Consider the following 27,494-nt stretch of genomic DNA (forward strand, 5'->3'; position numbering starts at 1 on the left):
GCAGTGTGTTTTTAAAGAGGGCAGACCGTCAGCACTGTGGACAGGAAACCCTTTTAATCCGATTCACTTTTGGGACAGGACCTCATCCTCTCTACCCCTCCCTGATATGTGTGTGTGTGTGGTTTTTGTGAGCTGAGATGTGATATTGCAGTGCCACTGTCGGCTGCACCAGGCTGTTTGCCATAGATATTTCCGGATCCCATTTCCTCCAGCGGGGGGTCTCTCTGGATGCACTTGCTCCTGCTCAAGGTGACTTGGGGAGTCCAGAGGCTTGAGTGGCGGCACGGAGCTGAAGTCAAGCCTCAGTTGGGCCTCAGGTAGTGAGATGAATCCAGGGTGGAGTGGGATGTGAGGGCCTGACGGGCCCAGAGTCAAGTCACTCCTCTCCGGGAACAGCCAGGGAATGGGCTCGGCCTCTCCCCAGGAGCCCGAGAAAGACATGGAGGGCTATTACAACCTTTTGCAGGCAGGCTCGGAGCTGGAGAACACGCTGCAACGTGAGTATATGCTCATATATGTCTTAAAAACTACCATTTTTGTTCACAAGGACATCAGTTTCTCAGGATGTTCACTGGCATTTTATGTAGTATTGCAAGGATGTTATGTTTGTTGTTTATAACTTAGTGGAGTTTTATCTATAACCTAGATTTGATATTTGATAATCTGCTTGAATGGACTGGACTCAATCTTTCTGTCATTGAAAAGCAGAGGAATTCCAGAACCTTGTGATTTTCTATGGTAACCTTTTCCTGAAACCTTAATATTAAGAGCATTTTGATGGACAGATACAGTAAGCTGGCAGTTTATAATCACGTGAATTTGAATTTGGGCCAGTAGCGAGATTGAAGGATGAAAATAGAAGTTGTACTGTCCGTATTACAAATGGGCGCCAAGACACAGGAAGTAGAGCACTGATATTAACCCCCTGCCCTGCTCTCTGGCTCTCAATTTGGCTTTAAACCCAGAGAATGCTCTTTAGACCATGACTCAGCATCTTCATTTTAGCCACCATGTCTTTCCTCGGGCACTTTAATGCATTTAAAGGTTTACAAGTCTGAATCACTCCATTCTGTTGTGTGTTATGTAATATTTACATTATGATGCTTCTGGTTTACTCAAAGTGATTGTAGGAGATTAGCTTTGGCAGTGTGGCTCAGGTTGTTGGAATCTGTCTCAGTGTTGGGGTTGTTTTTATGTGAGACGTGAGCTTGGCGTCTGTGTTAAAGTAATGCTTTGGAAAGGTGTTTGTTTGTTACGTTGTAATGATGCATTGTAATACGAGACAGCAGTTCCTCTCAGGCAAGCCAGGTTCACAACATTCTGACACAGAGCCATTGTGAACACCTGTCTGGGCTTAGATAACATCCATGCTGCAGCACGCCAGAATCTGCTCAAACAATGAAAGATGTTAGTATTCTTCAGTATATTTGACATTGAGAAATCTGAATGCATTTTTATGTCGGTTAACAATTACGATGAATTGTATATTAACCTGAATTCGCTTTCTGAGGTGCTGTTTTAAAGCTAAACTGTTGAGTTTTGAATGCTCTGTAGATATGAACTCTGATCCTTTCATTCCTCTAACCACATTGCATGACAATATGTACATGTTTATGCATAGAGCATAAACGGCTTAGGGGGGGGGATTTGTTTATCCTACTTAGATCTGGCTTTAAACTTCAAAATGTAAAAATAAAATACTTTGAATTTAATATTTGTTATCAGTGGAAATGAACATTTTAACACTAATCTTCTGGCATTTGCATTCACAACGCTACCACATTTGTACCAAACATAGTGGCCACACTTAATAATTTATGAATTTCAGATCAGATATCAAATCAAGTGGAATATATAAACCGACGGTTCTTGAGCTTTTCTCACAAATGAATTAACTGTCTCAATGCGATTTTTAATCAATGTACAGTATGTAATGATTTTCAGTGAAGTCAGGTGTAGTTCACCACATTAACCGCTAACATTTGACAATAAATACATTTTAAATGGCAAAATTTTTGCTTGAAAAAATTCCACTAGGGTTGATATGTAATGCATTAACATTCACACAAGTGTAAGTGTAACTAAATTGTCGAAATACTTTTGGGCTTAATGTATCTAAAAACATGTTTATCTAAGCTAGTCACTGTCTGTGCTTTTATAAATTTAAAGTATAAAAGCTCAAGCAACTAATCCTCTTAACATTCAAGCCTATTTAGTAACCCTATCCACTGTCTCCGGAAAGAACTACATTTATGAAAACATTCAGAAATTATTGTTTGTTCAAAGGTCATATTTTTGTTTTGGAACAGCACTTTTTGAATTAACAGCCTTTTTTAAAATGCATTTTTAATGTATTCTGTATTTACTTAAGCCTTTTAAAATGAAATTCGATTTAAGTTCAATCAGAATGCAGCAATTATGCAACTCTGAAACTGACAGATTTTTTATTTTTATTGTATATTGATATCACTTTTCACATTCTGCCTTTTTTTAATATTGAGAATAGTTCAGACAACCCTGTCTCCTACAGGACAGATCATAGTCTCTGTGTTGCTACTGAGCAGTACAGGTTTATTTATTGAGTAGCTTTCAGCCTGAGTTCAGACATGTTCACATGGACAGAACCTGAATGTGTTTATTTTACACAGACTCGCGGATACCTCTGATCACGCCCTCAAAGGAGTATAAGGTGTGGTTTTCCATCTGTGTTGTTTTAGAAGGGCGATACTGCCTAAACTTAACATTGTTCTGCCATGTGTTCAGGCTTTATAAGAAAGCCCAGCACTGCCTTGACAAAGACGACGAGCAAATATACTCCAGCATGTAGTGACCTTAGCAGACTCAATAAAAAATTCAATGGAAAATGTCTTAATATATTCATATAATTCATTATATTAAAGGAATAGTTCACTCAAACATGAAAATTAGATGAAAATGTACTCACCCTCAGGCCATCCAAGATGTAGATGAGTTATTTCCTTCATCAGAACAGATTTGAGAAATTTAGCATTACATCACTTGCTCACCGATGGATTCTCTGAAGCGAATGGGTGATAAAAACAGCACAATAATCCACAAGACAGTCAAACAAATCAATCTTTAAGGCATTTTAACTTCAAACACTTCTGGCTGAAATACAAGTTCATAATCCTTACTTGTAAAAGTTGCTTGATCTGTGAATATTTCTCTTCTAATTCAGATGAGACAACGTTTTCACTGGACAAAGCAATATTACGATTAGATGCAATGCTTGAAATTAAAAACATCTTGATAGATGTTTACTACAAACATGCAGATTTTGGGTAATTTACATTAGATTGTTGTGATGTATTTATCATCTGTTTGGACTCTCATTCTGACGGCACCCATTCACTGTAGAGGATCCGTAGGTGAGCAAGTGATGTGATGGTAAATTTCTCCAAATCTGCTCCGATGAAGAAACAAACATATCTACATCTTGTATGGCCTGAGAGAGAGTAAATTTCAACATTTTTATATGAACTATTTCTTTAATTGTTAATATATTTGCACAAACAAATTTGTTGCACAGACCTTAAGCTGTATTTTTATTTTTATAAAAATTATTATTTGTTAATATATTTGCACACACATTTCTTACACAGACCTTAAACAGTTTTTTATTATTATTATTATAAAACATATTATGATGTCTATTATATCATGACGCGTCACATTTGCATTTTTTATCAAATTAGTTTGCAAACTAGTGGAAGGCTGAAACATATTTATTGTTGCTTTCTACTCTAGACCATCTTGTTTAAATTCATCTCTCTAAAATTTACAATGTATTTATCTCTCTATATCTCATCATATTATAAATCTCAGTCATTTTGAGGTGTATATAGAGTATTTAACATTTTAAACTGTTGAAACTGTCTTGAGTGTTATTAAATATTTAGTTGCGCCCTCATTCACATTCATCTCTGCCTCAGCGCCATTATACCTGTTGGAAACTCATTAAATTTTAATGTCAGCATTTATTTTTTATCATGATAGGTTAGTAGTTATATAGATAGCAGTTTTTACATATTACAACATTCTTCAGGGCGTGACCCTTTATTTAGGAAGATTATTAGGTCTTTTTATCAACAGTGGTTATAGTAAGCATGTAAGGAACCTTATAGTAAAAAAAAGCTGGACTCTACATAGTATTGCATTTCTCTTTGTGGAATTAATTAGTTTTTGTTTGCCACAGACACGGGAAGTAAGTTCATGGTGAAGTCACTGGAGACCAATGTTGGTCCATATGTAATTTGAACACATCTTCTATTGTCAACCTCCACTTGCAGTGCATTGTAGTATGAGACGATGCTCAAAGGAAACTGAACCACCGTCTCCTCTTGTTTTCAGTCTCTGGCTTCAGTCCATCTTGATGGTTCTGCAGACATGAATACATTAGACTCATTGCTACTAACTACTAATGTTGTCAATTTCACTGAGAAGTCCATTAACAGACCATGAATCATTTTATACAGCACTGTGATTTACAGCTTCTGGTAGTTTGTACATTGAACACTGGGTGGTGCTGTTCCTGGAATATCACATAACTGTGACTGAACCACATAAACTTACAGAAACATGACCTAAAGCTTGCCGCTTTGTTTTTTATATGTGGCTCATCTTCATTGTCTCCTCAGAGGTCACAGTCCCTGTGAGTATGCAGGAAGTGGCTGGCTACATTGAGAAACAAGTGGCCTATTTATCAGGTGGGGTTTTCAGTTTCTGTTTAATAGCTTTTGGAGACGTAAAGTACATGTGGATTAATGGCTTGTCTAAACATGTCAGATAAATTTGGAGCAGTGACACACAATTTGTCCTTAACTGAGAAACTGATAATTTGATGTTTATTAAATTCCAGGGGGACGCGGTGAGGACTCTAGTGTCATCATCACTCTCCCAGAATGCTCTGCTTTCAGCGACATTCCTGAAGAAGCTCTGGCCAAAGTTCTTTCATACCTCACACTGATCCCGAGGTCCGTGTCTAATATATACGCCTCTCCATCTCACTGCATTGCAGTACAGCAACAGTCCCTTATGCATTCTCTTCACATAAAGCCTTGCAACAGCTCTTACACAAATTGAGCTATTCACAAATGTATTGTTAGTGTGCTTAATATGCAAAGGTCTTTGTAGTTACATTGTAGACACAATACAGTCAGGATCTTTTAGGATGAAAGAAAATATGGATCCCTCCATACAATGCAAACATATACCAGTGTACATTTACATACATATGTTCAGATATTCTGGTTGTTTATAATGTTATGTTCTTAACCAAGAGCGAATGCAGTTACTGTGATACGATGCACTTCACATGTTTCCAGAACACGGCAACCTGGTGTAAAATTTATCATAGTTTTAGACCGAAGATTGGATACTTGGACCTCGATCAAAACAGCATTGGCACGGATTGCAGTAAGAAATTACATTATATTTTATTTATAATATTTTTTTATAATTAATGCAAAAGTAAGAAAGGTGTTTTGTTGTTTTAATGAATTAATTATTATAATTATTATTTTTTGTGCATTTGTTTTTTAAATATACTATTTTCTACAAAAAAGTATATACAAATGACCCTAAAAATGTCTGTATAGTGTAACCAAGTAAATTGTTCAAAAAGAAATATATGTGTGTGTGTATGTGTATGTGTGTATGTATATATATATATATATATATATATATATATATATATACACACATATATATATATATATATATATATGTGTGTATATATATATATATATATATATATATATATATATAATACACACACACACACACACACATAGGGGGACTTTTTAAAAATAGTTTTAAAATGTGTGTGTACAAATAACATTAATTTTGACTCAAAAATAGCTGTTTGTGGAGTTACTCTAGATGACTTGAACAAAACACTAAACAAAATATTTAATATTCTTGAAAAATCATTGATCTTGACACAATCATAAAAGTCTGAATTTCAGCTTTTTAATGATTTTTTATAATATCAGGACGGTTTCGGTTTAAGCCACACACACACACACACACACACACACACACACACACACACATGCATACATAAATACTTTTAATTTAAAAAGTGACAACATCTGCATCTTGGAAGAGCTATATTTATTTATTAGTGAATGTATAGTGTTATTGAATAGCTTAATAGATCCAGGGAGAACTGGCCCTTATGTCCTCTGTGGATAGAATGCATCACGCTTCTGTATTTACTGTGTGCTGAAGCGGTCTTGTCGCTGTCCGCGGTGCTGAAGTGGATCAGTGCGGTCGCAGTACAGTTTGTGCTCTGAGCTCCAGCCTGAATAAATAACCAAATGCGGCACTTCTAACTGAAGTTTGCGATTAAAAAACAGCTTGTGTGAAACCCGAGCTCACTGGGAATGCATGAGTTGGCACAAAGCATGCGCAGGTTTTTATATGATGACGCTCTTGGTGCGAGGGAGAGGAGAGGTGAGGAGAGCGCAGGAGAGACGGTGCTGTGCTGCCACCCTCCCGACGCTGCGGCGATGAATCCCGCAGACCGTCCACTGCACCGGGCACCGGTCTGCCACAGCAGGATGGGCGAGGTCTTAAAACATCCTCGTAAAACATCGATCGCTATGAGTGAGCGAGACTGCAGGCGAGGACTTTCACGCATCCGCCGCTCTACGGTAATGTGTCTGGAGTAGTTTCGATATAGAGTTGGACTGAAGTTTAGATGAGCACAATGCGGTACACTGCGGCGCGATGGACGGCTTAAGCTTAGTCACCCGACCTGGATAAATGCTAGCGAAAGCGTTATTAATGTAACCTATAAACAAATATATTAGCATGCATATGAGCGATAGCCTACTGAATATTTTTCGCAGATGATTATTGTTTACAAATACGTAAGGACGAGTCAATGTCAAGCATGGTGTGTCCTTACTATGATCTGTGCTAGGATGAACTGTAATGTTGACGTCCTGTTTCTGTTTGCCAAAGAGATTAGTCAGATTTTTTTAAACTATTTATGTATCTGAATGTGATTCAGCTCCTGTGATGAATAAACTGTGCATTTACAGGAGCTGTCAGCTAACCAGGCCGGTTATCTCAATGTGTAGTTAAGTGTTAACTACTTTTAGCAATTGATTGACAGCTTGTTTTCTCTGCAGACTCATTGTCTGTTATCAGTGTGATTGATGGGGATGTGTGTAATGAGTAATAGTACAGGACGTACAGTAACACACTAGATTCAGTTAGCCTACATTAATAATATTAAAACTTCAGAGCGCGTTTATTGCTTTTTTGTGCGAGTTGCATGCATTGTCAGAATCCCATATACAGTGGAGTCCAAAACCACATTGAAACTTTAAAAATGGAAACAAAGAGACAAAATGAATTAGCAATATTATTCTGCACCATTTCCAAGTGATACAATTTTTGACACTCATTTGTACAGATGGTCAGATATTCATTGAGTGTATCTGATAAAAGTATAGCATAGGCAAACTTACAGGCCAAATAACATGTTTTTAACAATAATAATAATAAAATATGTGCTTTAAAAAAGCACAAGATTCACATATTTACTTCAAATGAAGGATATTACAATTGAACAGTTTAATTTTTCTCTTTTTTTTGTATTTTATACAATAGCAGACTTACTGAGGTTAATTTCATATGTAGCTAGCATTTGTACTAACTTTTGATAACTATATTGGCCATGAAAGTTATAGTAGTGGAATGATGGAATTAGTAACTAAAACAGTTTATGCATATTTTATTATTTGTTCATCATAGTACTGTACTTTACATGTATTTTAAAAGGAATTTTCATTTTGACATTGTGTCTGAGACAAAGGTAAATCGGTAAAATCTAAACATTAAAAGCAACTGAAAAACAGGGTAAATGTTTCCATGCAAAGCAGCATTATATTAAACCCAGAACATTCATTAAATAGGTAGAACTCTTTTTCTGTTTTTCCTTGTATCCTCCATGTTTTAAGGATTATTGTTTAAGGTGGTCTGTCCTTGTGTGTCTGCCAGGCTGATATCATCTCTCTCTGTCTTAGGCCTCATTCCCTGGAAATCTGCACCTTGTGTTGGTGCTGAGACCAACCAGCTTCTTCCAGCGCACGGTTACAGATCTTGGCTTCCGCTTTAGTCAAGAGGACTTCATGCTTAAAATGCCTGTATGACTCATTACACTCATTTGTAATTTTATCTTCGTAAAGTCAGTACCACCCTGACCTGCATGCGTGTCTGTTATTAAGGTGGTGATGCTCAGCTCTGTCACAGATCTGCTGTGTTACATTGAGGAGAATCAGCTGACCTCAGAGTTTGGGGGAAGTCTTGACTACTGCCACAGCGACTGGATCGTCTTGAGAACAGTAAAAAATGATGGTATAGATGCATTAACGAAATAGACAGAAATATCACATTAAACAAGGTAGTCTCTTTGCTTTTTACAGGCCATTGAGTGTTTTGCGGTTATGGTTAAGGACATTGCTCAGATGCTGCAGGCGTTTGGAACAGAGCTGGCTGAGACACAGTTATCAGAGGAGTGCAGTGCTGTTGAGTTCCTCCTGCTGTCCCACACTGAGAAGTACAGGCGACTTAAGGTATAGCGCAATGAAGCCCTCATGTGTAGAGAATCCTCCCACTTTTCCCTTATTGATTATTGCTGGACTTTAATAACTGTCTTAGGTTAGAAACATCAAAATTTCAGCTTAACGTGTATATGAATATAGACTACTGTTTAAAAGTTTGGGGTCAATACGTTTTTTGAAAGAAGTTTCATCAAGGCTTTTTGCTATTGTCTATTTGATCAAAAATACAGTAATATTGTGAAATAATGTTACAATTTAAAATAACTTTTGTTTTTATGTTAATTTAAAATGTAATTTATTCCTGTGATGCAAAGCTGAATTTTCAGCAGCCAGTCTTCAGTGTCACATGATCCTTCAGAAATCATTCTAATATGCTGATTTGCTGATCAAGAAACGTTTATTGTTGTTATCAAAGTTGACTAGAAAGTGCAAAAGAACAGCATTTATTTAAAATAGAAATCTATTGTAACAATACAAATGCTTTTACTGATGAATTTAATGCATCCTTGCTAAATAAATGTTAATATATAAATATTTTTATATAAATGTTTCTTGTTAAAAATCCTACTGACCCCATACGGTTGTTTATACGGAATAGTATTTTAGGTTCTGTAACTGATTATTTTCATTTTTTACCCTTTTATAATAATTTACTTAATTTTTCTAGTTTAATTTAAATGGTTTTATGGTGAAAGAAATATTATAAATATATCCATATCTTGCATCAGTCTCTCAGTTGGGGACAGTAGAGCTGCATGCATAATAATTATAAAATATTTAGCAAAATTGTAAAATAATTCGCAATAGTTTTGCATCTCAGAAAAGGACGAAAAACTCTTGACTGTGACAACCTAGTAAACAGAGCACCTGCAACAGCCTCTTTTTTTTTTATCAGATTAAGCATGGTGTCTATGCTTGTTTCTACTACCACTTATATTGCCAAGGAAAACATAAAGTACCAAACCTAGGGGAATAAACTATAATTAGGGTACACAGAGCATGGGAGTACAAAAGCTGTATTCCACTCCAGTCTGCAGTCACTTTTTGCTCCTGTCTTGTCTTTTTCTTGTGTTTTTGCGGCCCCTCTGGGCTCTGGCTGTTGTTTTGCTCCATGATTCTGTGATGTCAATGACAGCAGAACACAGTGCGAAGTGTTTTTGTTGTCATTCATGGGTGAAGGACGCCATCAGATCTGTGATGAGAGAGGGGCGGCAGCTGCTCTCTAACCTGGAGACTTCAAGGAAGGAAGGGGACGCCGACACGCGCTGGGACATGACACAGGACTGGGATACCATGCAGAGGTGTAGAGTTTGATCCTGTTTATTTGAAAAGAAATAGTCTGCATCACAAATACACATCACTTTTTTATTTCTAAAACGATGTGAACTTGAAATCATGCTTTCTGACATGTCCTAACTGCAGGCTGCTGGCTCAGCTCACAGATATGGAGATGGCGTTTGATGGCTTCTTTGATAAGCACCACCTTAAACTGCAGCAATATTTACAACTGCTGAGATATGAGCACAGTTTTCAGGAGGTGAACTGCTTTTCTGTCCCTAACATTGCACAAAGACATACTGACGGCTCACAAAAAAATGCTTTGTGCAAAGCCAGTGTTGCCATTTGATCATGAAATGATTCTGATCGTTCTCACCTGTGCTGGGTAGTTATATCTGTCAAGGCAAAAAGTAAATTTACATTTAATATATTAATTTAAAAGGTCTTTGTCGAACTTTTTGAACATTTATTTATTGAGTTTCGGCATTGTATACCAGCACAATTGCTTAATAGTTAGTGCCTTAAAATAAACATCTTGCTTATTTTGAATAAAATTATATATACATATACATACAGCACCTGGTTTTACACAGCGCACGCTGTGCAAAAATAAATAAATGCTAAAAATCTGATAGTTTTATTATAATAATACTATGTAGTATTAATTAATTAATTAAAGTTTCTGGAATGTTGCCCTGCTTTTCGTTTCAGTTCTACACCGCTGCAAAAAAACAGGAAATTTATCAGGGCTGCATTATCTCATTTTTCAAGAGTAAAAGTAAAGAAAAGAAAGAAGGATATTTTTCCTATTATAAGTCAATGAAAGTGTTTGATCTACAGTAGTTTCCCTAACATTCTTTTTTCTGTCAGATGGAGTGCTCTTTAGGGAAATTAAGAGCACAGGAAAGGAAGATAAGCATCACAGGAGAATCCCTATCCCGAACAGAGCAGTGTGTCAGAGAGCTGGACAGTTTGGAACAACGTGCGCAGGTAGCTGCATGATGCCTCCATGTTCACGTTGTACAAGTCAGTAGCAAATATGCTGATATTTCTGATAGACTTGTGTGTGTTTCAGGAGGAGATGAGTCGGACTCAGGTTCTTATCCTGCATGGGCATCAGCTGGCTGCTGGACACCACTATGCCATGGCTCTGATTATCCAGCGCTGTAATGAACTCAGACATCAGTGTGACACCCTGACCTCTGCCCTCAATATCAAACGCAACTCCCTGACACAAGCATGGACCCTGCTGCACCGCCTCGAAGAGGTGGGCTAATACATTCACTCCTTCTCTTTTTATAGTAAGTTTTTATACTAGTCCCTATGCTCATCAAGGCTGCAATTATTTGATCGAAACACAAGAAAAACAATAATATTGTGAAATATTATTGCAATTTAAAATAACTGCTTTCTATCTGAATATATTTTAATATGATTTCTTCCTTTTTATGGCAAAGCTGAATTTTCAGCATCATTCTTCAGAGTCACATGATCCTTCAGAAATCATTCTTATATGCTGAGTTACTGCTAAAGAAACATTTCTTATTATTATTAGTGTTGAAAACAGCTTAAGATTTTTTGCTTAAGATTTTTGTGGAAACTATGCATTTTTTTCTGTGTTCTTTAATGAATAGAATAATCAAAAGAACAGCATTTATTTGCAATATAAATCTGAATAAAATAATAAATATAAATACTGCAACTTTTGATAAATTTTATGCGTCCTTGCCAAATAAAAGTATTAATTTCTTTTGAAACAAAGAAATCTTTCTTTGTTTTGCAGGCTCAGCGGTGGTGTGATGATGGCGCTTATCTCTTGGCCAATCAGCAGGTGGATAAATTCCAGTCTAAAGAGGGTGCGAAGGCCGCTCTTCGAGATATCGAGAGGTTCCAGGAGGCGGCGCCACCTCTCCTCTGTGCTGGCGTGGATGTGCTCTTTTTAGAGTATGAATCTGTGCTCACTCCTTGTCTACAGGTAAATACTGACATACTACAGAAATGAGACTAGACCCAGAACTACACGGAATCTAAATCTGAAATATTTAATTACATTTTAGGCTAAATATAAATGGAAATTCTTTACTGTGTTGTGTTTCAGGCTCATATAGAGAAGACTTTTCAGAAGCATAGCTCTGTGCAGGCTCTGATTCAGTCCAGACAGAACTGCCTGAGGAAACTGGCAGACAAACATGTCCGACCAATCCAGCTGGTGGCGCCTCGTCCAGAGAACCCACCCCGTGCAAAATCCCCCCTCTTCTCCCCCAAACATGGTATGCGGCTGTGCAATATTCATTTTGGGTCCAATTATCCTCAGTATTTTTCAGCCATGAGTTCTCACAATCTTATTAATTACTAAAAATAAAGTCTTACTTTTTCACAAGACTTTGCACTAAATATTTTTTTATCTAGACAACATTATTCTGGCATGTACGTCACTTGCTATAGTACAGAAACTGATCAAAGCTTTGCTTAAAGTGGATTGCATTGGGGTAATGACAGGAAATCTTATTATAGCTATTATGCGTACAGTACCTTTACAAATGCACAGCTGCACCTTTTTCATAATAAATCCCTGTGGATAATGCAGACTTCCTGGGGAGTTGCGAAATAAGGTGCATTTGCAATTCACACGTAGCCCATTTCATCCTTATTAACTCTGAGGACCCATAACAAAGGCTTGTCTGTCACATATAGTCAAATGAACGCCTCCATGTAAATTAGGAAGCATTACTTTTTGTTTACCTCACAATGCAAAACTTGATTCTGATTGGTCAAAAGTGGACCTCAGCTGTCAGATCCTTTTGTATAATGACCATTTAATTGTATATTTCACAAGTGACTATTGGAATTTGTTAGAAAACTAGTACAGAGAAAAGTCAATTGAATTGCAGATAAATAATGTATTATAGAGTAAAATTATGAATCATATAATGGGAGAGAATAAATTCGATTTGGTCGTCATGCATTCAGTATTCTTGAGAGAGTTGAAGCACTTTAAGATGGAGAGATCAAGGGAGGAGCCATAGAGACGTGCAGAGCTCACCTGACATACTATGATCTTCAGCACAGCTGGATAACAGCCCATCAAAAGGGATCTGACAGGAACGCAAAGTAAAGATGGATCTGTAGCTGAAACAAGGGATTTAGGGAGGATTTTATTCACTTACTGAGGTTATAAACTGGTATTGACCTCTGAATGACTTCCAAAGCCAGGTCAAACTGATATTATGTTATGCCCAGCGCTGTCTGAATGTTTTTGATGATATGATATATGATTTGATTGCGCATAGCACTGTGGATGTTCATGTTTTTTGCTGCAGTCACTAGTCTGCACTTTTAAAAATGCAGCTTAAAAAACATTCTCATAGCTCTTACTAAAGCTGCACGTTTTGCAACATACATATTTATATCAGTTATGTGTTGTATCCAACTGCTCTTTTTGTTTTAAAACAGATTTTAATTCCAGTTTAAAGTTCACCTTTGACCTCCCATTACCAGGCAAAAAAACATCAAGGAAAAGCCCAAATTCCAGGAAGGTAACAGCACTTTTTCACTTAGTCTTTATGAATAAATTTGGAGGTTCTTTTGATAGTAAACTAGGTCACTTTCCTCAACTATGATCCTGTTGACTTTTAGAAAATAATCTCTCTCACGCCCGTTTCACACCGCAAGCGTGAGCGGCACAAAAGCTGTGCGTAAGCAGAGCAGGAGCAGCGCACGCCCATTGTGCTTTCATACTGGCAGAATTTGTCGCGCACAGCTGAACCGCGGCTTGTACTGCATGCAATACAGACGAGTATCGTCTATCATATTTTCCAGTGTTCTCCTCCGAACACTGTCTGCCATGTGCTTTGATGTATGATATTGATATGGCCAGCATACTCTGTGATGCGACCGTGCCCCGCTCCCCTCTGTCCCACACACATACAGTGGGGCAAATAAGTATTTGATACACTGCCGATTTTTTCAAGTTTACCCACTTACAAAGAATGGAGAGATCTGTAATTTTCATCGTAGGTACACCTCAACTGTGAGAGACAGAATATAAAAAAATCCAGAAAATCACATTGTATGATTTTTGAATAAGTCATTTCCATTTTATTGCATGAAATAAGTATTTGATACAATAGAAAAATAGAACTTAATATTTGGTATTTTACAATTACAGAGGTCAGACGTTTCCTGTAGTTCTTGACCAGGTTTGCACACACTGCAGCAGGGATTTTGGCCCACTCCTCCATACAGGTCTTCTCCAGATCTTTCAGGTTTTGGAGCTGTCGCTGGGTAACATGGAGTTTCAGCTCCCTCCATAGATTTTCTATTGGGTTCAGGTCTGGAGACTGGCTAGGCCACTCCAGGACCTTGAAATGCTTCTTACGGAGCCACTCCTTAGTTGCCCTTGCTGTGTGTTTGGGGTCATTGTCATGCTGGAAGACCCAGCCACGACCCATCTTCAATGCTCTTACTGAGGGAAGGAGGTTGTTGCCCAAAATCTCATGATACATGGCCCCATCCATCCTCCCCTCAATACGGTGCAGTCGTCCTGTCCCCTTTGCAGAAAAGCACCCCCAAAGCATGATGTTTCCACCCCCATGCTTCACGGTTGGGATGGTGTTCTTGGGATTGAACTCATCCTTCTTCCTCCAAACACAGCGAGTGGAGTTTATACCAAAAAGTTCTATTTTGGTCTCATTTGACCACATGACCTTCTTCCATGCCTCCTCTGGATCATCCAGATGGTCTTTGGCAAACTTCAGACAGGCCTGGACATGTGCTGGCTTGAGCAGGAGGACCTTGCGCGCTGCAGGATTTTAATTCATTACGGTGTAGTGTTACTAATGGCAACCGTTGAGACTGTGGTCCCAGCTCTCTTCAGGTCATTGACCAGGTCCTCCCGTGTAGTTCTAGGCTGATCCCTCACCTTTTTCAATATCATTGAGACTCCACAAAGCGAGATCTTGCATGGAGCCCCAGTCCAAGGGAGATTGACAGTCATCTTGAATTTCTTCCATTTTCTAATAATTGCGCCAACAGTTGTTGCCTTCTCACCAAGCTGTTTGCCTATTGTCCTGTAGCCCATCCCAGCCTTAGTGTCCTTAGACAGCCCATGGTCTTACCCATAGTGGAGAGGTAATAACATATATTAGCCTTTGTATATAGTTAGTTTACACGATAAACTTGAGCCAAGTTTTCAAGATGTGTATACGAAAAAATTGCCGGCCCTGTCAGGAAAAATGTCTGACCCTTCTCACATTTTGTATGAGGAATATTAATTTTTGCCATCTAACAGAAGGCTGAGATAGTTGAGATATCCTAGATTGAATTGGCTATGTTAAGTAAATCTTTTGTGTATCACTGTAAAATTAATAAATCAGAATTGGGAATTCAAATAGGCCTCTGGGCTCTGGAAAATAGAAAGGACTCAATGCACTGTAGCCGTGTGTTTTTGTATGTAGGCCTACTGTTGTTTTTTGTATTAAGGTGCGTCTATTGTATTGTTTGTTTGGTAATTATCGATGTGAATTGGTGTGAGACACGCTGTGAGATCCAAGACAAATTTTGGAAAGAATTCCAAAATTTATTATTTTTTAATGTTAATCGGGTCAATTTTGATCAAGAAAAATGCACTGTGACTTTAATTCAGCGTAAGCGGCACAGCAAAAATAGAAACGATCGCGGCACTGCTGCTCACGCAACGCTCCTGCTTGACGCTCACATGCTGCTCCTGCTCCTGCTCCTGCTCCCGGTGTGTGAATGCACTCATTTGTTAACATACACGCAGAAAAAAATACGTGCTGCTCATGCTTGCGGTGTGAAACGGGCGTAGTCACCAGTTTAACTTCGTATGTATAATCACAGAATAATTCACAAGTCATTTCCATTACATCTCAAATGATTTATTGTATTATTGTAAGGGCTCTGTAATGGAAAATATGGTGATGGAAATTACATTTTAAACATTTTTTAAATAAAATACAGTATAAAGTAGCTCTCTCCTTTTTTTAATTTCAAAGAAAACAATGAAATCACATTTTCACACATTTCATAATTGACAAACATTTAAAAAAAATATTCTACTATAATATTCCCTTTAATATATAGCAAGTCTTGATTTTCCCACATACATCAGTTTCCAAGATGTGATCGTCATGTGACAAAAAGTGGAAATTTAAGTTTTTTTAAACCAATAATGTTTTAATAAAAACCTACCACTGACTGCCTGAATTACCCAAAGTTGAAGAAACACCCATAGACAGTATTTCACTTTTCATATTATAAGAAAGATATATAAAGATCAGAAAAGATGTGGAAATGATGCAGTATGTGTGATTTGATTAAATCAACACCTTGTGCTTGTTTCTAAAGGAAATCATTCTGTGTTTTCCGTGTGGTTCAGATCGAGGTGATTCATGACTATCAGATGGCCAGCTCTCTCCCGTGCAGTATAGATGGAGAAGACGGCACTGATCTGCTCAAACGGTTAGTGTGCTGTCTGACACTGTCTGTTTAAATGACACACTGTTGTGTCTGATGACCCTGTGAATGTGTGTGACTCCAGACATGTGATGAAGGAGCTGATCGAGACCGAGAGGATCTATGTGGAGGAGCTGCTGGCAGTGCTCTTGGTAAGATGACCTTCATTTTTCTGAATGTGGCACTGAAGATAGAGTTGGAAGCTGAGGTGTTGATGTTGTGGATTTGTTTATGATCTCTCTCACTCTATTTATCTGGATTTGCAGGGCTATAGGGCTGAAATGGACAATCCGTCTCTTGCTCCGCTCCTGCCAACAAGTCTTCGCAACAAGAGAGATGTGCTGTTTGGAAACTTGCCTGATATCTACAACTTCCATAGCAGGCAAGGCCACACACAGAGAACTTCATAACGCTGCTAACGGCTGGAGCAAAATGTAAACAATAGCTTCAGACCGAAATACGATTCTGTTTCCTGTGAGATAAAACTGCAAATCCTCAGCCTTGGAAAAAAAGACACAACTGCACACTCACAGTTTTGACTTCAAGACACCTTCCTAAAGCATCTTATTTTAATAAAACTTATCGGTTTGTGCAGCTGTGTTTGTCAGTGGCTTTGAAACCTGTCTTGCCTGCTGGGTCTTCATCCCCGTTGAGGCAAATTGCCAAATTGGTTGACTGCAGGAAGCCGTTACGCCAATTAAAGCACTTTAATTACAGCTAAATGCTGTTGGTCAAATAAGGATTTGATTAAGCCAATGAGAGCTCAGCTGGAAGGGAGCGTGTCAGCAGAGCAGGGGTTCTGATAGACAGCTGTGTGACCTCTCACGGAGTGTCAGTCAGTCTTATCTGTTACAGAGACAGAAATGGCATAGTGCAACTGGGAAATAAGGAACTGAATTAGTTGCTAAACTAATTATGCATACTATATATTGTGCATACTACTTCTGTATTGCATACTAAGTATAATGCACACTACATTTGTAGTGCATATTAAACTTAATACATACTAATTGTAGTGCATATTGCATGTTATAAATTTTATAGTGCATATTTGTCCAGAATACTATGTGTATATTTGTTTAACACATTATATAAGTACACTTTTGTACTGAAAATTAGATTTAATACATAGGCTACTAATTGTAGTGTATAGTTATAGATATAATGCACATTAGATGTTGTAAATGTGTACTGGATTTCTACCTTTCAATAATTTGGGGTCAAAATCAATTTATAATTTCGTTGTATTTCCAGTATATATATCTAAACATCTTTACAAGAACATAAATTTGCAATTTAGAAACCATTATTTAAAGGAACACTCTAACACTCATTATTTTTTGGAAATAGGCTCATTTTACAACTCCCCAAGAATTAAACAGTTGAGTTTTACTGTTTTTGAATGCATTCAGCCGATCTCCGTTTCTGGCTGTAGCACTTTTAGCTTAGCTTAGCATAGATCATTGAATCGAATTAGAGCATTAGCATCTCGCTCAAAAATGAACTATACTCTCATTCCAGCGTAATATCATTGCGCCTGCTGCACCCATGGTACGGCAGCAAAGTTCCTTGATTATTACGCTGGAATGAGAGTATAGTTCCTAGCCATATCGGCCTAGAAAATCGCAACTTTTCATTTTCCGTCGGTCTTAGTACACGATGTAACTACAGAAGAGTCAAGCTTTAAATAGGAAAATTATCGAAACTCTTTGGTCATTTGTGAGGACCAAATGCTAATGGAATTTTTTTTTCTTGAGCATTAGAATGATTTCTGAAAATTCAGATTTGCCATCACAGGAATAAGTAACATTTTAAAATATAGTGAAATAGAAAACAGTTATTTTAAATTTGAATAATAATTGACATTATTACTGTTTTACTGTATATCTGATCAAATAAATGCAGCCTTGGTGAGCATAAAAAATATTACCAACTCTGACATTTTGAATGGTAGTGTATTACATAAAATTATGAAGTAGCTTGTAGTTTGGCAAGCAACATTTTCAACGGAGCTTCCCCAGCACTGTTTCCAAAGTGTGTGGCTTGTGTCTTCTGTTCTCCAGTGTTTTCCTGCAGGATTTGGAAAGCTGTCTGGAGAGCCCTGAGGCAGTAGGGGCTTGCTTTCTGGAAAGGGTAAGGAAGTTTATAACACCATATGACACCAATTTGAGGTTACTGTTCATATATTTCTTCTTTTTTGATTCTACAAAACATATCTAACACAAACTATCTGTCTGTTTTCAGAAAGACCATTTCCATTTGTATGAATGTTACTGTCAGAACAAGCCTCGATCTGATTCTTTATGGAGGCAGTTCTCGGACTGCCCATTCTTTCAGGTATCAAAAAGCATCTCTAACTTTAAAAATACTTGCAGCACACTGGCATGCATCTAAAAAGAGATGTGGGATGTGTCCTGTGTGTTTCAGGAGTGCCAAAAGAAGCTGGAACACAAACTTTCTCTTGACTCATACCTGCTTAAACCAGTCCAGCGCCTTACAAAGTATCAACTTCTGTTAAAGGTGCGAGCTTCAGCTGGAAACAAATATGAATTTAGGGTGTTTTCATATAAAATGATGTATCTTTTAACTTTTTTTATTTATATATATATATATATATATATATATATATATATATATATATATATATATATATATATATATATATATATAATTTTTTTTTTTTTTTATATATCTTTTTGTACCAAGTCTGTTTTTATCAGGAACTTCCTATACGTGAAAAGTATGGTTTGCATTTGGTATTGTATCACAATGCAACCTGTGGAACCTTATTTCTGCCACAGAATAAAAATATAAAAAAGTTTTTCTTGATATTGTGAGTTAAAGCCTCACAATTGACCGTTCGCAGAGAGCTTGATTGACAGGAGATCTGACCAATCATAACTTAAACTTGAAAAATGGTGTGTTCCACAGTTGAAATAAAATACATTCTGATGTTCATTCATGGTCATTTATTACTTTAAGTAAATATGAAAAGAAGATCGGTTCACATGCCGCTTTAACTGAGGCAATACAGTGATCTGTCAGAGCCACAAAATGGTATTTTATTGTTTGAATTTCTTCAAAAATTACTAAATTTGAAAGCTGAGAGTTTTTTTTTTTTTATAAAGAAAGCTGAGAATCCTGAGACCTTGTTTCATACCAGAGGTATCCTGCTCTGTCTTGTCTGTCAGTTTCCGATGTATTTTTCACTGTGTGACAATATGGTGTGTAGTGTGAGAGCGGCATTGTTTGTTGGAGATAGCAACAGTAACTAAGGAGGGCGGGTCTTCATAGCCTGCAATTGTGATATATACTCATAATTGTAAGGGAAAAGTCATAATTGTGAGATACAAACTCGCAATTGTGATTTATTTATTTTTTATTATTTTTTTTTCCCCTCCAAATTTTGAGTTTACATCTCACAATTCTAACTTTTTTCCCATAATTCTGCATGTGCATGCAGTCCAGTCAGATGCCTTATATTTGGGGAGAAAAAAGACAGTGAGAAAAAAAGTCTAAGAGATGTAAACTCACAGTTAGGATTTCATATTCTGATTATTAGGGAAATAGAATTGTGAGGGATAAACTCACAGTTGTAAGAAAAAAGGCAGAACTGTGAGATAAAAAGTTTTTATTCCGTGGTTGTAAATAAGATTCCATCGCAACCTTGTGTAATTTTACTTGTAATAAAAAAAATGTAGGAATATTTTTGTCCATTAAATCCGAGGAATTGTATGTGTGTTTAATAATAGGAGCTTCTGAAGTACAGCTCAGGCTGTGAGAGAGTTTCTGAGCTGCAGGGGGCGCTAGAAGCCATGCTGGACCTGCTGAAGTCAGTCAATGACTCAATGCACCAGATTGCCATCACCGGATATGAGGTGACATTTTACCAACTTAAAGTGAGTGTGTGTGAATGCATAGCTAACAAGTTGTATGTTGCAGGGGGATCTCAGCAATCTGGGCCGCGTGCTAATGCAAGGCTCCTTCAGTGTGTGGATTAGTCATAAGAAGGGTCCGACCCGAGTGAAGGAGCTGGCCCGCTTCAAGCCCATGCAGCGACACCTGTTCCTGCATGAGCACGCACTCCTCTTCTGCAAGCGTCGGGAGGAACACGGAGAGAACGGGGACAAAACTCCCTCCTACAGCTTCAAGCACTGTCTTAAGGTACAGCGCACACTTCCTGCTGGGAGCACATGTGCAATCTCAGAAAGCCCTGCCTGCATCGCATGTGGATGCATTGTTGTTTATCAACCTTTTTACTCATGACAACATTCCTTCCTTGTTTTTAAAATGTGATGCTACTGTACATCACAGGATGTGACAGGATATGACATGTTTATACAGCAGGTAGCTGTGTGTTTTCAGATTCGCATGTGTTTCCATCCGTGAGTATAAAATGCTGTTTATGCTGGCAGATGAGTGCAGTCGGCATTACGGAGAACGTCAAAGGAGATGTGAAGAAGTTTGAGATCTGGTACAGTGGCAGAGAGGAAGTCTATGTGATACAGGTGAGAATGTTTAAAGGGAGAATTCATCCAAAAATGAACACAACAGCAATTCTTCTTCAGCTGCTTTTCAGAGAGGTTATCATTTCAATTAGATGTATCAAACTCACAAATTAACAGCTGTTACACTTGATTTGTCTAATTGCAAATTAATGAAACTTATACACTATATACACATTTATCAAGTTTCAAATATAAACATATTATATAAACACAAAAAGAGCATCTCTAACAGTGTAATATTCAGAAATTACTGGTCAAACATGTGAATTTCATTATTTTTCTCATACAAATAAATGCAAAGACTAATTATAATATAATAAAAAAGTATTACTTAATGGACAGTAACCATGATTACTGACACATTTACCATTGTTATGCAAAAACTTCTCATAGGCACCCACAGTGGAGGTGAAGATCGCTTGGCTGAACGAGATCAGAAAGATCCTTACCAACCAGCAGAAACAGCTCAAAGGTCTCAATACATTTCCCGTGATTAAATGCCACTGTTATTCCTCCACAAGTACTTTGAGTAATGTGTGCTCTTCTCTCATTGGTCCAGAGGAGTTGTGTCACTCTGCTGCAGTCTCAGAGCAGATGTCTCCTCCTCTCTCTGTGAGGTAAGAATCCACAAGTGTACAGATCACTGTTCCTGAGCCCTTCTCTAATACCTGATCCAACCCTCACCGATCACTCTATCTCTCCTTGACCGTTTGGCTTAGACCGGCTTTTTGCTGCTTTTAGCTGTTAGATCTCTCACATGACACTTCCTTCCCAGAATCCCGCCAATAACAGTACCCTTCCTGCTTTTACAGTCCCCGCTTTAGCAATCCATATGATGTGTAAGCACGGTCCAAAATTAACTTATTATTTTTAATTATATGTAACTTTGTTAATTAAGAAATTTACCAGTCATAATTGTAAAAATAAACAAAGTAGTAGTTTATGTAAAGTATATATAATAAATACAACAAATAATATAATTTGTTTTTACAATTAATGTTACATCATTTAACTTTATATGGTATTATATTATATATATATATATATATATATATATATATATATATATATATATATATATATATATATATATATATATACAGTGCCCTCCAAAAGTATTGGACAAAGTTATTATTATTTTTATAAAGACAAAATTGCTCTCTTGGCTGTGGAGTCAAGACATTTACAAATATGATTAAAAGATGAATATGAGACAAAACTACAGAATGTCACATTTTATTATTGGGTAAAAAAAAAAAAAAGAAGCTCTTGTTGAGAGAAATCAGAATATTATAATGATTTCTGAAGATCATGTGACACTGAAGACCGGAGTAATGACTGCTGAAAATTCAGCTTTGCCATCACAGGAATAAATTACATTCTAAAATATATAATATACAGACAGATATTAAAAATATATAATATAAAGATCATATATATATATTTGGTGTACAACTTGTGGTTTATATGTCTTTAGATTTTGATGTATTAAGATCTTAATTATGTCATATTAGTGAGGGCCAGGTTATACTGTAATTATAAAAATGTAACTTCAAACATATCATTTTTCTGTTCCTAATAAAGTTACTGACCAACTGTTATTTACTTGCCAATGCAGTTTTTACTCTCATTTGGCAAATGTTAATTTTGGACCCATGTATAAGCCATATTTAAAACATTACTTGTATTTGCATATACAGAACCCATACACATTCAGGATGTCTCATTTTAACAAATCAATTCAGTAAAAGTACTTAAGTGTATGAAAAATGTTTTGCTGATGAGGGGAATGAAGCCGCTGTGTGTGGTTGCCTGTCCTCCCGCAGGGCCGTGCGGCCTTCCGGTGGCGTTCTTAAGGGCTGCCTGCCTCGCCTGGACCTTGTGTCCCTGTCGGGGGGTGTGTGTGTGTGCCTTCGAGCTCGGAGCCCACGCCTCACTCGCCCCTCCCAGCGACAGTGACGCTCAGTGGTAAATCAGGCAGGAGTGGGGCCGCTCCGATCTGTGCTCCGTCATATACAGGGCTGCTATGGCCACACTTTAACCACCATCGCCGCCCCCTCCATACACACCCCTCCGATCTCACCAGCAGTACCCTTATCATTAACATAACAGGCAGATGCTTTGCCAGCATCTTTGCATCTGTTTTGCATGACATGCAAACACCAGAAGAGTTTGGTTTGACTCCATTGTTTTGGCTGTTAAGCAGCGCTTTGAAGACAGGCCTTATTTTGAGATCAAGACAAATATGATAAAGTGGTTGTAACCGGCTCAGCCTGTTGAGTCATATGTTGACAAATCAAGACTGTATCGGCTTATTTTCGCTCCATTTCCTTATCTGAAAGAGTCATTTGCCTTGCAGGCCTGAAATTACTGCCATCTGTCCATATCTGCCAGCTTCTTACATGGTTTGCGCTGGGCTAATGGTCGTTTCATTTAGAAGAGATGGTGCATGTGTGAATAATTGTTTATTTACTTATAGCTCTACTTTTGTCCCACAGCAAACAGCAAAGAGCGTCAGTCAGCTCAGAGGGGACTGAGTCGGGCCACAGCAGTCCAGATCCATTCAGCTGCTCTAACCAGCACCAGCGCAACAGACGCAGTGAGTGTTACGCACACAAACACCTGCACATACACACCTCATCTCTGTTGAGATATGTAAATGCAGGTTGTGTTAAATGTACAAATTTTCTTTAACTAGACTTGTTGAATGGTTAAAAGACCAAACATGGAATCTTGATGTGTATTTATGCATTTGCTGTGGTGTATCTTGGAAGCAGGAAAATAACAAGTATGATGAAACAAGATTGTTTGTGGGTAATAGTGTATCATTCAAACATTAGCATCATTAACATTGATATACACTGCGTATATACATATATGTACAACATATATATACTCTACCGTAAAAGTTTGAGGCAAGTATGATTTTTTTTTTTTAAAGAAATTAATTATTTTATTCAGCAAAGATGCATTAAATTTATCAAAAGAGACAGTAAAGACTTTTACACTATTACAAAAGATATTTTTGTAAAGTATTACTATTTCAACAAAAATAGTAGAGCACTGTTTTCAACATTGATAATAAATGTTTCTTGAGCAGTAAATCAGCATATTAGAATGATTTCTGAAGGATCATGTGACACTGAAGACTTGAGTAATAATGATACGAGTAATAAATTCAGCCTTGGTCAGCTTATTTTTTTAAGAGACTTATTTAAAAACAACTTTTAATGGTAATATGAAATTTCTTTAAAAAAAAATTATACTTGCCCCATATGTTTGCGGTACATGTACATGTATATATACAGTACATTAAATATTAATAATTTATATAATATTTATTATTATTGTTACTGTTATTATACATTTTTATTATGTATAATAATAGTAATAATAATAATTATTTTTATTTTTATCATATTTGTTGTGTATGTATATTGTCTTTAATTGTGGTATGTATTTAAAGTTGGAAATTGATTTTTTTTTTCCTGTGAATTTACTGATTGTTTTGGGTGAGAGTGAATAGTATAACTGTAAATGGACGGGTTAAGAAACCCGCAAAGGACATGACAGTATTGCAACACATGTAAATGCATTGCATTTTAAATTCAGAAAGCAACTGCATGTGAAATCAAGTGTTTGTCCTGATAAATAAAAATGTTTTGGGCCTTAAATATACTCACCAACTTATAAACACATACAAAGCAGTGTAGTTGAAGTGTAATGATTGCTGTTCAAAATTACCCAAGCCAACACACATTCATGTTTCTGCCGTAAAACCATTATCCATGTCACCACAAACTTCAACCACACACTCAGTATGAAACTTGAAAGAGCATGTGATTTCTCTACCCACATGCATGATCTCTGAAGCTCACGAAGGCTGTCGGCATCAGTTAGGCTCAGACACTGTATATTAAATTCAGAATGTAATTCATGAATCAGAATGCAACGATTTACACCGAAACATGCATGTGGTGTGTTTGTGGTAGGCTGGCCGGGAGCACCTTATTCTGTAGATATCTGTGAAGGTCTGGAGGACTGGAGTGGAGCAAACAGCCTCTCTAACCCGTCTGACACTGAGGAGGAGGACGCCGCCCATCTGGTGAGAGACGAACATCCCACACTCACTCAGTCACTTACACTTGTTATTTTTTAACTTATTCATCTGTTTGTTTTAGGTTGCAGGCAGATATAGGGCCTTCGTTGACTGGCGTAAAAATGGGACAGACTTCATCATCAAGTGTGGTGATGTCATACAACTACAGCAAGAGGAAAATGATGGCTGGTGGTGAGTGTGTGCGAGCTTAAAGGAATATATATTCTGGGAGAAATGCAACTTAAAGAGATAATTCATTCAAAAATGACAAGTTTGTCATTTACTCGCCCTCATGTTGTTCCAAACCTCTATGACTTAACATAAAAGAATTATTGAACTGAACTAAATCAACACTGAACTTACTTGAGCTGAATAATCACACTTGCATTTTTAGCTGCTTTACAACAGAATTTAGATTTGTCTTATGTTTTATGCAGCTGGCATCACTGATTCTGTTACTTTCTTGTTTAATAATGTGAAGCTGCTACAGATACCGCTGTGTAAATAAAGGTCACATGACTTTCATAACGAGTGAACTTTTTTTCTGTGGTACCTATAGGCAAATTGAACCAGATTATTTCATTAAAATGCATTAGTTCAACAACACAAATTTTGAGGCACTAAAGTGGATTTAGATATTGGTTCGGTGTGAATCAGGATAGCTGTGTACTCTCACAGGCTGGTGAAGAATCTGAGTCGCAGACAGGAAGGCCGTATCCCTACTGCCAACCTGCAGGGCATCCTGGGGGAAAGCATCAAGAATCACTCCAACCGCCTTGGAGGTGAGAGTCCATTTGGACATCCACTGACTTTTTAGTACAGTTCCCAGAAAAGATGAGTTTGCTTAAGATCCTTACTGCCATATCTTCTGTGCAGACCCAGGGAATCGTAAGGCGCGGAAGCTCAGCTCGCCGTGAAGGAATGGCCCAGTGCAATACTGGACCTTTAACATTTCACACTTGGTAGCTCAGACTGTATGTGACTACATGGATTCAGACCTGACCAGCAGGATCGTATTCCAGAGTTTTTTTGTACTGATCCTCATTGACAGATGCTACCAAAATGCAAAAGACAAATCGTTTTACATCTTACGAGAGATCTCCACCATTTCAGAAAACCCAGAGAGCGCTTTTAAACAACTGTCCTCTGCCTAAACACACTTCAGTCCTCCTGACTAGATGAAGCCTAGAACATTCAGACTCTGGGATTGTCCCAGTAGACTTTGTAGTTGTTTTTAATGAATCAAGGCCCATCAAAAGGCCCCTTCGTCGCTGGCTTCATGGTTAACCCTCTCAGAAGACCTATGAAAACATATGGCTCGTAAAGGACCGGAATTTTTAAACTGTTTGTTTGTGCTGTTATTTATCTTGTGCTGTTGTATATATCCTCAGTCTGAGCTCTTTCTGAGAGCTTCAATGCCAAATCATGCAGTGCCATAATGCCAGTTTCCCCAGTTTTATTTAATGCAGACTTTGCTCAGTAGTGCACTAGTTACCTCAAAAAATATTTATAAGCACTTTATTCAGGTCACGCAAATTTGTGGCCTTTTGTGTCTCTCTACAGCTTTAAACCGGATGAATTTTGCATGCCGTCAGTTTTTACCTCTCTTATTTAGTAAAATTCTCTTGTCAGGCACTTTACATGCAGAATCTACTCTGCCAGCTTGAAGACCTGGGGCCGTCATGGAAATGTTGACTTTGGAGCCACAAATATGAGTTATGAGGGGGTGAGCAGTGCGCATGTGTGTTGAATGTGTGGCACGGCTGCACAATCAGAGCCGTGTTAATGGAGGTTTCTTATTAAGGGAGATCATACAGCAAACATTAAATATACCCACTGTTTAGAATGCTTAATGAAATATTAATTGCAGACTTATATGAATTTACTACATTAAATCAGGCCTACAGTTGGAGGGCTGACTTTGATATACCAGCGTTTGAAGTGGAAATGAGCTGTGTGTAGCAGCAGGAGACGCTGTGGAGTACATATCTCTTATGTTATTAATTTCGCTATCAAGTTGTTCCCTTCCAGCGTGGAGCTCTAGCCACCCACTCAAAATCAAGCCATGTAAAGGACACAACTGCCTGTAGACTGTGCTGTATTAGCCATATATACTGTCATCTTTGCATATTTATATGCTTATTCGTGTCCAAACGTTTGAGAGCACATTGAGAATCAGAATTTCATGATCATCAGGTTTTTTCCTTCATTTTCAAGTTAATTTTGTAAATTTAGTTTTTCACTCAGAAGTAATGCTAAACAAAAGCATTTTCACTAATGGTCTCAGACTTTTGGACCTCACTAAATCTAATAGCATTTAATCCTGATTTTTGGTTTTGTTTGTTTTTTGAGACTGGCTTCTAAATTATTATTTTCGAAGGAATGTATCTGTGTTGACTGTTGTATTGTAACAATGTTGTATTTAAATTTGTACAGCCTATTGAAAATTTAAGAAATACTTTTTTTAAATAAAAAACCTAATATATACATAGTATTATTATTTAACTACTCTAGTGTTTAAACGTTTGGGGTCGGTAA

At 37.4% G+C, this 27,494-nt stretch overlaps 1 protein-coding gene across 1 annotated transcript; it reads left to right on the forward strand.

Moving 5' to 3' along the window:
• Window positions 1–439: 439 nt before the first annotated feature.
• On the forward strand, window positions 440–27,422 carry LOC306883189 (proto-oncogene DBL-like; the record flags this gene model as incomplete). The annotated part of the gene is made up of 30 exons (XM_079438311.1): window positions 440–497; window positions 4,659–4,727; window positions 4,880–4,994; window positions 5,346–5,436; window positions 8,061–8,180; window positions 8,262–8,378; window positions 8,460–8,609; window positions 9,777–9,898; window positions 10,020–10,134; window positions 10,746–10,865; window positions 10,951–11,142; window positions 11,659–11,850; window positions 11,974–12,145; window positions 13,329–13,411; window positions 16,273–16,355; window positions 16,435–16,501; window positions 16,616–16,731; window positions 18,413–18,482; window positions 18,594–18,686; window positions 18,777–18,869; window positions 20,102–20,227; window positions 20,292–20,513; window positions 20,765–20,857; window positions 21,251–21,329; window positions 21,417–21,474; window positions 23,356–23,456; window positions 24,850–24,962; window positions 25,039–25,148; window positions 25,635–25,738; window positions 25,833–27,422. 30 exons carry the CDS (start codon window positions 440–442, stop codon window positions 25,871–25,873), a joined length of 3,285 nt encoding a protein of 1,094 aa, XP_079294437.1. The 3' UTR covers window positions 25,874–27,422.
• Between the last annotated feature and the right edge of the window lie 72 nt (window positions 27,423–27,494).

This window comes from Barbus barbus (assembly GCF_936440315.1).
Source record: "Barbus barbus genome assembly, chromosome: 17".
Lineage (NCBI taxonomy): Eukaryota > Metazoa > Chordata > Actinopteri > Cypriniformes > Cyprinidae > Barbus > Barbus barbus.